At 40.3% G+C, this 14,485-nt stretch overlaps 1 protein-coding gene and 1 long non-coding RNA gene across 2 annotated transcripts in view; one reads left to right on the top strand and one right to left on the bottom strand.

Annotated features, from left to right (window-relative positions):
- The window catches only part of BFSP1 (beaded filament structural protein 1), a 55,805-nt gene that overhangs the window by 10,256 nt on the left and 31,064 nt on the right, over window positions 1–14,485 (top strand). Inside the window, exon 3 of the mRNA XM_073003506.2 lies at window positions 12,451–12,546. Coding sequence (XP_072859607.2) covers window positions 12,451–12,546 — 96 coding nt within the window. The remainder of the gene's footprint in view (window positions 1–12,450; window positions 12,547–14,485) is intronic.
- Window positions 1–14,485, bottom strand: part of LOC144588412 (uncharacterized) — a 30,127-nt gene that overhangs the window by 14,830 nt on the left and 812 nt on the right. The window lies entirely within an intron of this gene.

The following is a 14,485-nucleotide window of genomic DNA, read 5'->3' as shown; positions in this document are numbered from 1 at the left end:
CTTCAAGCACCTTGAAAACAATACAATAATAACTAGAGATCAACACAGATTTGTCAAGAATAAATCCTGCCACAATAATCTTACCCAGTTTTTTTATCAGGTAACCTCCCTGGTACAGTGGACCCTCTGCTTACGGAATTAATTCGTATTGGAACAGTGGCTGCAAGTCGAAAAGTCTGTAGGTCGAATCTCCATTGACCTACAATGCATTGAAAACCGATTAATCCCATAACCAGCGGTTTTTATTCTATTTTTGTTCCATTTTGGTTTTTTTCTGGTCTGTAAGTCGATTCTCTGGCTGCAAGTCTAATCTAAATTTTGTGGCCAGAGAAGTCTGTAACTTGAAAAGTCTGTAAGTCGAGCCGTCTGTAAGTCGAGGGTCCACTGTAGATGCTGTAAACATAATATATCTTGACTTCAGCAAAGTTTTAGACAAAGTATCCCATGATATTCTAATTAGCAAGCTAACTAGGTATACACTAGATAGCACAAGTTTCAGTTAGATACACCATTGGTTGCAGAATTGTACTCAGAGTGTTTATCAATGACTCCTTCTGGCAGGAGGTAACAAGTGGGGTACCATAAGGCTCGGTCCTGGGGCTGGTGCTCTTCCACATTTTTATTTAATGACTTGGATAGGGTGTGTGCAAGAAATGCTTTTCAAAGATGACTCCAAATTGGGTGGAATACCTAATACTCTTGAGGAACCAAATTCAAAAAGATCTGATAGGCTCAAGCACTGGGCTGAAAACACCGAAATGATATTTATCAGGGATAAGTGTGAAGTCCTACACATAGGGGGGAAAACACAAATGCACAGTCACAGGACAGGAAATACCAGGCTCAGTAATGCCACCTGACAGAAAATTCTTGGAATTTTTGTATATCACAAGCTCAATATTAGTCTACAGTGCAACGAGCCTGTACATAAAAGGCAAGTGCTATATTAGGCTGGATTAATAGAAGTATAGTCTCAAAATCCTATGAAGTACTAGTTCCCTTCTATTTGGCACTGGTTAGGCCTAATGTCAAACACTGCATACAATTCTGGACACAATAGTTTAAGAAGGAAGCAGACAAACTCTAGAAGTTCAGAGAAAGGCGCAAAAAGGATGGTCAGGGCAATGGAAATGAAGCCCTATGAGGAAAGACTGAAAAAAATGGGTGTGTTTAGCTTTGAGAAAAGATGGCTGAGGGGAGATATGATGGCAGTTTTCACACAAACGAAGGGTATGATCTGTTCTCTATCATTCAAGAGTGTAAGACACATAATAATAGACCCAAATTACAGTTGAACATCAGGAAGAACTTCCATCAGGAGGTAGTGAGCATTCCAACACAGAGACATTCAAGAGAAAGCTGAACAACCCTCTGTCAGATATACTTTGCTTTAGATTCCTTTATTGAGCAGGGGGTTGGAACTAATGGCCTCATAGGCCCCTTCCAACTTCATTATTCTCTGATTCTATGACAATGAAGGAATGAAAATTGTTCATTGTATAGCCTTATGCAATCACCAATCTAGATAAAAGCTGCATCCAAGAAACAGGAAGAAGACTGAGATTCAGAAAGGCAATTGTGTGGGAACTATCAAAGACCTTTAGATGTGAGGATTTGTTGCTGCATCTGAAACCAAGATAATTGTACTGTGGTGTTTCCAACTGCTATAAGTAGATGTGAAATCTGAAGAAAGAAAGAAACTGATAAGAAGAATTAGAGAAAAAGAAATATTTTATTAGAAATATGGTATTGAAGGAGAGCTCTGTTGATACTGATATCATAGACAAGCAGAAATACCAATAAGTGGGTTCTGTATCAAATGCAGCTTGAACTCCCACTAGAAGCTAAAATGGCTAAACATAAGCTATTGGATTTTGAACATAAAATGATGAGTTAAGACTCACCAAAAAAGGCAATAATGTTAGGAAAAGTGGGATGCAATGGGAAAAGATGAAGAGTTAAAATGTGAGTGATCAATTCTATAAAGGAAGCCACAGTTTTTTGTTTGCAAGGCCTGAGCAGGACTGTTAATAATATCATCTTTTGGTAGCCATTAATTCATAGGATTGTCCTAAGCTGGAAGTGACTTGACAACACATTACTACAACAATAGCACGTGCATAGAGTTGTGCTGTTAAGTGTCCAAAACATCCATTATTTGGGAAGTTTTCATGTATTAGAAAATCATCCTGTGTGTTTACATTTAGTTCCTTTCTGCTTATTCCCAGTTATGGTCTTTTATTCGTCTTTTGAGGTATTTCTTTAATACAAAGAATCAAATTTGCTTTCAATTGGAACATACAATATCATTTTTTTCTCTTTCCAAAGGATAGCCGCTCAGAGTGGTATAAATATACCAGATGGGCGGGATATAAATCAAATAAATAAATCAAATAAATTAATAGTCATGTTAACCCAATAAAACAAAAAAGAATCTTCTAGCACATGAAAGACTGTTGCAATTGCTAGTTGCTACTAACAATAATAATAATTACATGCTGTCTAGTTAGTTCCAACTTATGATGACTCTTTGAAATTTCTCATGCTTCATATACCAATTACACTGCCCTCATATACTACTACTACTACTACTACTACACCTTAAACATTACACACCAGACATAGTTGTAATAGAATGAAGAAATGTCTAGATCATTGACATTGCAATTCCGAAGAAGAAGAAGAAGAAGAAGAAGAAGAAGAAGAAGAAGAAGAAGAAAAGAATGCTAAGATCCAAGGAAGTAATGGTAACAGCAAATGCTGATTCTGCTAAGAAAAAGATGAAACTGTGTCACACCTCATCTGTGAATGTCTAAAGATCACACAAACATATTACAAAGTTAGACATGATAGAGTGGCAAAGTTAGTGTACTAGTCATTATACCAAAAATATAACTTGCAGGCCTCCAAAAACCTGTGGGAATATCAGGTCGAGAAGGTGTCAGAAAATGAAGAAATCAAGATCTTGTGGGATTTCCAGATACAAACAGATAGACACCTTGAACATAATTCACAAGACACAGTAGTAATAGAATGAAGAAATGTCATTGGGGCTTTGTGTACAATATCAAGAAATTTCACACAGTACTGTAAGCAGTTGCAGATCTCACAAATCACACCATCAGAGCTACAAAAAAGGCAATATTAGGAACAGAATACTGCACTGATATTTAACAGATACTTAGGTTTTTGGTTAAAACTTGTATCTGTTATATAATACCAGTCAATGTTTTTTTTATAATTTTGACTATGCCTGGTGTTTTTGAATAATAATAACAATAGTAACAATAGTAACAATAGTAACAATAATAACAATAATTACTATTACTATTACTATTACTATTACTATTACTACTATTACTATTACTATTACTATTACTATTACTATTACTACTATTACTACTATTACTACTATTACTACTAGTACTACTAGTACTACTAGTACTAGTACTAGTACTAGTACTAGTACTAGTACTAGTACTACTACTACTGCTACTACTACTACTACTACTACTACTACTACTACTACTACTAATAATAATAATAATAATAATAATAATAATAATAATAATAATAATAATAATAATAATAATAATAATAATAATAATAATAATAATAATCCTCAAGGTTTTCTAAGCACACTCAGAAGTGGTTTACCACTTTCTTCTTCTGAGGTCGCCCCGAGACTGCCCAGCTTTTCTAAGGCTACACTGGCTGGTTCTTCTGTTCTGAGGCACTCACAATCTCTGGCTCCAAAGCCAGATACCCAACTGAACTATTGTACAACTGGAAATACAACCAACTAGAAAGCCATATCATAGTTTTCCTTGCATAGCCAGTTTATTCTATGTTGGTGAGCATTGTCAGTGTTTAGTTGTAAGACAAATGTGTCCCGTTACCATGGGGCACATGATCTTTAAATAATTTGAGAGAAAGTTTGGGGTATAAATAAAATGAATGAATGAATGAGCAAACGAATGAATAAACAAACAAATGAACAAATGAATGAAGAACAGACAGACAGACAGACAGACACGACTGAAATATATTTCTTGACAAAATACTTTGAGAACTTCAAAGAAACGGGCCACATAGAAATGTAGAGCTTTGCTCCTTTCCACTCCTGGCATTTGCACATAAAAATGATAGCTATAGATTCATTGGTCTGAAGTTCTTCACAGAACCTTCATCCCTCAAATAAGTGTCATCTGTTGGGAACAGAGGTAGGTTCCTTATAATGGGGTTCTTGCGGTGTGTGGGTGACAAGACAGAATAAGCAAAACATAAGAAATGAATCATTGACAAGTGGTGATTCATCAGGGCTCCTTTGCTTGCAAACACAACTTAATCAAGGACACAAACACTTTTTTCTGACACAGGCTAAGGTGTCACAAACTGTAAACATCAAGTGATTAGTGCAATGCCCTCACTGGCAGCTCACAAACAAGCCATTAGCTGAAATTGGTTGCTAGAGAACATTCACAGATCAGCCTGAATAAATAATGTTACCCAAATGCATTCCTTCCGGACACACCCCTGGCTCATCTGCAAATATTAAACAGGAAGCGAGAGGGGAAAAATGGAGCTTTCTGCTTGAAGGGTCAATGGAAAGGTAACACAAGCTCTTCTGGATGACAAAGCGATGGGCATGTACCAGCACCTTTGCAAGGGCAAGACCTGTCTCACACTTGTAAGGCAAGGAACAGAGAGGCCCTTTAAGGGTGGTGTTTCCAGCTGCACAGAGTCATCCAATGTAACTGATTATAAAAGCATCATACTCTGATGATTGTTCTTGCTTTCAGTGTTATAGAACACATTACCATATTTTTCCATGTATAAGATGATAAGCCCCGCGGGGCTTATGGAGTGCAGGGGGAAAGCAGCCATGGAAGGGCTGCAGGTTCAAAGGGCTGCAATCCTGCATCCCTTTCATTGCTGCTTTCCCCCTCCACTTCCTCATCACTTTGATCTTGCTTTTGTGGGACTTATGAAGTAGAGAGGGAAAGCAGCAATCAAATTTTCTTATTTGGGGTTGGGAAAGTGGTGGTCATCTTATACATCAGGTCATATACACAGAATAATACGGTATTTCATAAGGCTCCTCTCTCTCTCTCTCTCTCTCTCTCTCTCTCTCTCTCTCTCTCTCTCTCTCTCTCTCTCTCTCTCTCTCTCTCTCTCTCTCTCTCTCTCTCTGAGCATGTGTGTGTGTGTGTGTGTGTGTGTGTGTGTGTGTGTGTGTGTGTGTGTGTGTGTGAGTGAGTGTGTGTGTGTGTGTGTGAGAGAGAGAGAGAGAGAGAAATTACTATTTTCAAACTTAAAATCTAACTTATTTGTGAACAGTTTTAGTTAAGGTTGTGCAGTGGTTTGGAACAAATACTGGATTCTGCACGTGTTTTTATTTGGGAGTACTGGAAACCTAAACAAGCAGTCCTGATTCAATTTGAGTGCAGCATGTAAAGGTCTTCCTGGTAGCTGATGAATTAGTAAGAGATTATATAAGCACCTATATAACATTATCACCATTTTACCCAATACTACAGACCTTGGGAACATGGTAGATGTCCAAAGAGAGGATTTCCTGTGCCATGGTGCGGGCATTCAACTTTTAAAGTCTGCACTCAAATTCTGCTTGCTTTTTCCTCCTTGTTCGTATTTTTCATTTAGTCTCTTAGAATGCTGCAGCTGCTCATTTCTCAGCATAGGAAGTCTAGGAGAAGATAAAGGGTGTCTGTTCATACACCAGTTGATGGAAAGAAGCAGCCCAAAATTTGGCAACATCCTAGATCCTCCCTACATTGTTACACCTCCTCACCTTGCCGTAAGAGTTACTAGGTTGCCCTATAAATGCTAAATTTTCTGGATGAAACTTGTGGGGTGGAGGATGGGAGTCAGGAGCATGCTTCAGTTTAGAACATCCCTTATATTGACACAACAATCCCTGCTCAGCCAGAGAAATCAACATTTGTCTGGAGCTGGTGCACAGCCCTAGTTATAATTCAATTATTCATAAAACCTCCATTGTCTGAATGTGGGATATTGTGTTCTGTACCCACAGTCCAAAAAGACAGAAAACGGCCAGATATCAAGCGCATGTTGCCAGCAGGAAAAAGAATGCCAATCTTTGCATAGCAAAGGGCAGCCTGAATGTTGACAATTCTAAGGGCAGTAGTCAAAATTATCTACAGGATACTTTCCTGTACCATTCCCAAAGTGACACTAAACAAGAAAACATCTCAGGTTACTTTTGGACTGTGACCCATAAGTTACATACAGAACAGCTCTGTTTGCAAAAGCGGCCAGAAACATCCGTGCTAAATTCTTATTTTATCAGTTAATTACCCAGTTGGACACCCAATTGTCTTGGGTAAGAAGTAATTAATTGATTTTTCAAAACAGGAGTCAGTTCCTTGGATTTTCCCTTGTTTGTGTCACTTTGGGAATGGGTTATCCAATTGGGTATCCAATTGTCAGGACTGTTTTTTAATAAGTGTAACTGGTAGTGAACAGAAAAGAGTATCCTGTAGACCACTGGTTCTTAACCTTGGGTTACTCAGGAGTTTTGGACTGCAACTCCCAGAAGCCTTCACCACCAACTGTGCTGGCTGGGGTTTCTGGGAGCTGCAGTTCAAAAACATCTGAGTAACAAAGGTTAAGAACCACTGCTGTAGACCATGTAAAGCTTGCATCATTTTTTTTCTTCCTGCTGGCAGTATTGTGTCATTTCCCAGCTTTTAAAATCGTGGGTACAGAAGCATATACAGCCATATGACTAAAATTGAAGGTGGTCATAGAATTGAAACAGAACATGGGGACTGAAGGAAGGCATGTAAGCCAATTATGAGTATTTCGAGCAGAGGTTTTACTAATCAGTCATTCACACTTATTGAAAACCAGTCCTGACAATTGCTTTGTGCTTGGGCAAGAGTAGACTGTCTGCTTTATCTGTGCCCAATTTGCTGCTTATTTGAGGTCCAGTTTCAAAGTTATAATATTTTGTTCAGGTACAAACCCATTTTTAGAATTGCTTTATCCAATGCTGATTTGCTCTGTTGCACAGTATCTATTGCTGCACTCGCATGCAGCAATCATGTTATTTCTTCTGAATATATACAGTGTTTTCTAATTCTTCTCTGATTTCTACAAGTTGTAGCTGACAGTCTAAATGTGATTAAGTTAATTTTGTAAAGGCTGTGCCTTCTGAAAGCTCTCAAAGGCACTGAGCATAATTTACACATGTCCTTCGCCTTTTATCCTGGTACATTAATATTTGGAACAAAAAGAGATGAGATTGCTTTTTCCTTATCTGCTGTCAAGTCACATTTGACTCATGTTGACCTTGGTTTTCAAGGTATGTGAGATGTTTAAGGAGTATTTTGACCACTGTTCACCTCCCAAGAGTTTCCATGACTGAGTGGGGATTTGAATTCAAGTCTCCTGAGTCCAAGTTCATCACTCTATCCACTACATCACACTGTCTTGCTATACTACCCTGGCTCACTGCTTTTTTTTTGCAATGAATTTTTTTAAAGGCAAATCATCCTTCTAAGAGTATTCAAAGTGTACTTCTCAAAATCAAGGCACACCCTCCCTTCCTATCATATGCCTTGTTTAAATATATGTGGTGATTTTGCAAAACTAACCGTGTGGGAGGCATGCGGTCCCCAGTAAATTTCATGTGTGTATCACAATATTGATCTGTAGATTTCAGAAGTTGTCCACTCTTGAACTGGAACAATAGATACTGACTGAGCACTGCAGAATGGATGCTGAGCACCACCACCCAGTGCACAATTGCATCCAAATTAGCTGCAAGAGAGAAGCTTGCTTCTATGTGTGATTTCCTCTTGCTAGACGACGCTGATGGTATATGAGAAGCCACTGACACTTTGTAGGTATATAGTGAAAGCTGAACAAATATCACATTCCACTAATTTTTTCCAAAGTCAGGGTCTAATTTTTTTTCTGTTTAATATTTACCAAAACTGTGCACTCCCCATACCGGTGATGCCTGTCTTTGCTGCTCTAGTCATGTATGTTAGAGGGCTCATGATATCACCAATATGCTACCCATTGTCTTCTCAGAAAGAAACTGGAAAGAGTGCAGAAGCATTAAAGAAAAGGCTGGCCAGTGGCTTAGAATATTCTGGCTGTGGTCTGCCCTAATGTATCTTATTTGCTCACAGTGCAGATAATTCAGTCCAGAGGAAAAGCCTCTGCTGAGGTTTTCATTATTAGCATTACTGGAACATCAGCAGACCTTGTCAGCTCTGCATTCTCTGATACAAAGGAAAGCACAAGCACCTGCACAATTCTGAATAGCAGGGCAGAGCTGTGGATTAGTTTGTTTGGGTCATAACACACAAGCAGTTCTGTCTGAAGAGCTGACCATCACATGCCCTCACGAGGAATGTGATGTTCCTATCTGAGCACTGGAAATTGTGAGCTTTTTCAGGCAGCTGACATATCTGGGACCAATGCTTCCCGCATCACATTATCTGAGTGTGAGGACAGATGGAGCATAACCAAAGGCTGGATAACCATAAGCTGCCATGCTCAACCCGCACTAGATTTTGCAGAAACACGCTGCAAGATGCTCCTTATATACATTTGAACAAACAACTCTGGCTGCAATTCTCAGGCTCTGTGAACTTGATGCATTCCCATTTAAATCAGTAATGCAGAACAAATCTGTAGGTGTCTTTAGTTCTCTGATAGAAAAACTAGGAAAATAATATGTGCTTCACAAAGTAGGAGTATTAAGATGGGGAACATGGGAGTTTCACTTATACAGATGCAGTTGCAGATAGATAGATAGATAGATAGATAGATAGATAGATAGATAGATAGATAGATAGATAGATAGATAGATAGATAGATAGATAGATAGATAGATAGATAGATAGATAGATAGATAGATAGATAGATAGATAGATAGATAGATAGATGTTGTTGTTTAGTCATTAAGTCATGTCTGACTCTACATGACCCCATTGACCACAGCATGCCAGGTCCTCCTGTCTTCCACTGCCTCCCGGAGTTTGATCAAATTCATGCTGGTAGCTTTGATGACACTGTCCAACCAACTGGAATGCCATCACCTCCACTGGACGTGTTGTTAGCCATGCTTTCTAAGATCCACTTGACTTCACTCTCCAGGATGTCTGGCCAAGGTCAGCAACCACACTATCTGGGTTGTCTGGAACATCCAAATGTTTCTGGTATAATTGCTCTGTGTATTCTTGCCACCTTTTCTTGATGTCTTTTGCTTCTGTTAGGTCTCTACCATTTTTGTCCTTTAGCACTTCCATCTTTGCACAAAAGGTTCCTTTAATATCTCCAATTTTCTTCAACAGATCTCTGGTTTTTCCCTTTCTATTATTTTCCTCTATTTCTTTGTACTGTTCATTTAAGAAGGCCCTCTTGTGTCTCCTTGCTATTCTTTGGAAGTCTGCATTCAATTTTCTGTACCTTTCTCTATCTCCCTTGCATTTTGTTTCCCCCCTCTTCTCTGCTATTTGTATGGCCTTGTTGGACAGCCACTTTGCTTTCTTGCATTTCCTTTTCTTTGGGATGGTTTTTGTTGCTGCCTCCTCTACAATGTTATAGGCCTCCATCCGTAGTTCTTCAGGCACTCTGTCCACCCAATCTAGTTCCTTAAATCTGTTCTTCACTTCCACTGTGTATTCATAAGGGATTTGGTTTAGATTATACCTGACTAGCCCAGTGGTTTTTCGTGCTTTCTTCGGTTTAAGCTTGAGTTTTCCTATAAGAAGCTGATGATCAGAGCCACAATCAGATGCAGAGACCACAATCAATCTGATTTTGGTATTGCCCATTTGGTGATGTGCAGAGTTGCCTCTTTTGTTGTTGGAAAAGAGTGTTTGTGATGATCAGTTCTCCTGACAAAACTCTATTAGCCTTTGTCCTGCTTCGTTTTGAACTCCAAGGCCAAACTTATCTGTTGTTCCTTTTATTGCTTGACTCCCTATTTCAGCATTTCAGCCCCCTAGACTGAGAAGAACATTTTTCTTTGTTGTCAGTCCTAGAAAGAGTTGTTAAGTCTTCATAGAATTGTTCAGTTTCAGCCTCTTCAGGATTGGTGGTTGGTGCCTAAACTTGGATTCCTGTGATGCTGAAAGGTCTGCCTTGGATTTGTATTGAAATCATTCTATCATTTTTGAGATTGTATCCCAATACAGATTTTCCCACTCTTTTGTTGACTATGAGGGCTACTCCATTTCTTCTATGGGATTCTTGCCCACAATAGTAGATATGATAATCGTTTGAATTGAATTTGCCCGTTCCCGTCCATTTTAGTTCACTGACACCCAGGATGTCAATGTTTGTTCTTGCCATCTCCTGTTTGACCACATCCAACTTACCAAGGTTCGTAGATCTTACATTCCAGGTTCCTATGCAATATTTTTCTTTACACTCTAGGTGGTTTACAAGATAATACAACAACAGTAAAAAAACCCACACATAATGGTAATACAAAAATCAAAATCAAAAAACAAAATTGCAATATACAGTCACAAACAACCAAAACAACTTCATCAACAACATAAACACCATTAATTTAACAGGCAAGATGGTGGAACAAAAATAAATGCTGATACTGCTGCTGCCTTATCATGATGTAATCCCTGGAAAAGCCTGTCTGAAAAGCCATGTCTTGAGGGATAGTTTGAAGGTCCCCAGGGCCAGGTGAATTTCAGGTGGGAGTCTGTTCCAGAGGTTGGGGGTGACCACAAAGAAGGCTCACTTTCTAGTCTTCTCTTTCCAGGCCTCTTTCAGGGTCAATAATCTCAACTGCCCTGCCTGGGAAGATAGAGTAGACTGGGCAGATCTCATCGGAAGGAGGCATTCTGTCATGCATTGAGCTCCCAAACTGTTTAGAACTTTGTATGTGAAGCTCATCATCTTGAAGCTGGCATGGAAACTGACAAGTAGTATAGGGGAGATATGTTGGTATTTCTTCATTCCACTTAACAATCTGCCTGCCATATTCTAAATCTGCTGGAGTTTCTGTAGCAGCCTCATGAGTAGCCCCACGTGAAGAGCATTACAGTAGTCTAATCTCAAGACTACCAGTGCATGGACCAGGGTCAAGGTAGGGACACAGCTGGGCGATGCATCTGAGAGAGAAAAAGGCTGCACAGACAACAGCTGCTATCTGGGACTCCATTGATAGTGCTGGGTCCAAAGGTACGCCCAGACTGTGAACCTCAACCTTAGAAGAGAGATCAGCCCCACCAAATCAATCTGGGCCCCTCAAACCACAGACACTAGGGGCACCCACCGGCAGGACTTCCATCTTGTCCCAGTTCAGCCTCAGTCTATTATCCCTCATTCATCCCAGAACAGCATCCGGGCAGCACTCAAGGGATGGGACAGCATCCTCCGCAGAAGGAAGAAAGGAGCAATAGAATAGAGGTTAAAAAGGCACATTCTTTGGATTTTCCATGGGACAAAAATTACATTAGATAATATATTAATATATTAATACATTAGATTTTCCATGCCATGAACCCTCTAGGCTCATGGCATGGATAATCAGTAGGTATGCCTACTTTTCATAAGCAGAAAGGAGATTTTTAAAAAATCAGTCTAAGATTGCCTTGGGTGATTGTACTGTTTGAACCAAGGTGGAAATAATAACTGATCAAGTACTGTCATGTGATCTTATCACACTTGCATAAATATAAGACCTGTATCCTTCAGGGTGGTTGATCTGGGTGAAAGATTACCGCTTTCTACCAAAACAGTTTGATATTTTTGAGAAATCCATCATTCATGGGATATGAAAAATGCAAGGATTGCTTTAAGATCATATTTTGTATTTTATAAGCTGCTGTGGGTCCACAGTGGAAAAATGTGAGACATAAATAAATAACTCAGCTTATGAAGTTTTTAAATCCATCACATTTCTCAAGGTATTTATTTTTGGCTATCACAAGTTATAATCTTAACATTCTGTAGCACTGCAGTGCGTTGCTGGTGGAACTGTACATGTTGCAGTGCATTAGGACTTGTACATGTTGCTTGGCAGTTATTTAGATTGCAGTTCCCTTAGCTGTGCTCAGAGGATGAAAATGAAATACGACATAGGGAGGAACACTCCAGAATATGGATCCTATTGTGAATTGATACCCTCCTAAATCCAACTGTGTAAACTGTGGCACAAGAAGCAAATTGCCACTAACTAAAGAATTGCAGTTCACATGGCAACTGACACACAACTAGAAATGTGAGCAGCAACTTCTTAATTAGCGGCAATTTACAACCTCAATTTACCCAGTGACAATTCTACTAGCATAAATTCAGCACAGGATTCTGGCCATTGAGACTTCCAAGATATTTGTCAATTTCCGAGTGGCCATGGTGGATACCAAATCATGCCAAATCAGAATACAGTTTGCAGAAACCATGGTTTTCCTCTCATTTCAGGAAGCCGATGAAGCTTTGCTGCAGAATTTGGAACTACAGATTGATGTGCAGTTCCTGCAAGACGATGTTAATGCCACGAAGGAAAGATACAAGAAGGTAATGGTTGGCAACCAACTGGTGTTCTTGGTTTCATTCAGAATTTATTGCTAGAAGAACTTGCTTATACAGGAAGTGGAGGCAGCTGAGACAATTTGCCCTTGACATCTGTGTCAGTAGTGACTTCCAGCAGAAGAATCAAATGCTACCTCCTGATTTCTTTCCCTTCAATTTAGACTTACTTCAAAGGCACATTAAAAGGCTGGGTGGGAAACAAGGGAGAAATGCAAGGCCCAAATTATCCCTCTAGTCTTTGATGCCACAATCCTGTAGCCATTTTATAGGCACTCTTCCAACAAATGATGATTGTGATAATGATGCTGCTGCTGGTTCATTTTGCTTACACACCCCCTTTCCACTACAACATAATGCTTAGGGCAGCTTATAGACATAAAATATAATTCAGAGCAACAGTAGAATAAGATCAATCATAAAAATGAAATCAAAACAAACATATGGTTTTAAATCCTTGGAACATACCAATGGTAAGCTGTTAGGATGATCTCAGTGAAACCCTATCAGAAGCCTGTTTGAAAAGATGTCCCATCACACTCTTCCTGAAAGTGGTGAGAGTAGAAAATGTTTGCTCTGAGCGAGAGCATTCCAGTGTCTGGAGGCCATGTAGAAGAAAGCCCTTTTCTGTGTACCCTGTCAAGTGGACCTCTGCAGCTGTTGGTATTTTAAAAAAAAATGTTTGCCTGAAGTCTTAACTTCTGAACAGGTTCAAAATAAAATAGCTGAATCCTTTAATAGACATAAGATTAAAACCTGCACCTTGAATTGGGCCTAGTAAGCAATTAGCAACCACAGCAGATATTTCAGTATCTGGACCATGTCACCATGTTACCATGAACCAGTTGGATGCCCAGCAGCCACATATTGCCCCAAATGCTAACACCGGGAGGGGGCCCAAAGGGATATCCCAGGAGGCGTTGCCTTTGCCAACCTCCCGGATGCCACGCGAGGCTATGAGGCTCACCCGAGATCAGCCAAGGGGCATGGGCGAGCAGGGCATATTTAAGTGGGCAGCCACGTTGGCGGCTCCTCTTTCGTTGTTGTGAGCAGCGTAGCGGAGCCTGCTACCCCTGTCTCGGGCACCCGGCGCCACATGGGTGGCTGCAGCCAGATGGGAGCAGCGGGCATAAGAAAAGGGGCAAGGAGGGAGTGTGGCGCGGCGCAGGACGGCAACATCTCTGGGGACCAGCAATGGACTGGGGGCGGCATCGGCTCCCCCCCCCCCTGCAGTGGGAAAAGTGCTCACCGGCTCCCAGCCCTCTCCTTCTTACCCCCCTCCTCCCTGTAACAGGGAGAAAGGCAGTTAGGGCCTGGGCGAGGACAGCGCTTACTTGCGGCAGGGGGGTGGATTTACAGGCCATGGACGATTCGGCGGCCGGGCGGCGCTTCTCGGCAGGTTCTCCTCCCCAAATGGAAGATCTTGACCCTCTTCAAGGCAGCCCCCATGAAAAAAAACATTACAGTGGCCTAGACACAAGGTCAATAGCTAGCTGATGAAGCAAATTTGGTAATCTGTGTCACCACTGCCACCTGAAACCCTCAAAGCAGGTGCATATTTCAAGAAGTATTCCCAGATTTCAGATAGGACTTGACATGAGGAGTACAATCCCTTCTAGAACAGGCTGAATCCCCCACGTTTAAGAAGCCATTTCAGCAAGAAGTGCTTTTCTCCTTTGTTAAAAGCTGCATATCCTCAGGCACCTCATCAGAGCTTGCAGAAGGTTTTGGACTACAGTCCAAAACATGTAACTAGAATGCTCAACATTACGGTAATATTAAAGGGAAAAGAAGGGAAAAGAAAAGAAAAAAATAGTCCTTTAAAGACTGATGTATTTGTTTCAGACTTAGCTTTTGTAGATGAAAATCCCTTCTCTATTCATAAATATCAATATCATATATACCATAGGTGTGTTGGGTCAGCGGT

This window comes from Pogona vitticeps, chromosome 1 (genome assembly GCF_051106095.1).
Source record: "Pogona vitticeps strain Pit_001003342236 chromosome 1, PviZW2.1, whole genome shotgun sequence".
Classification (NCBI taxonomy): Eukaryota; Metazoa; Chordata; class Lepidosauria; order Squamata; family Agamidae; genus Pogona; species Pogona vitticeps.
Note: the sequence above shows the minus strand (reverse complement) of the source record. Positions and strands in the feature narration are given on the sequence as shown.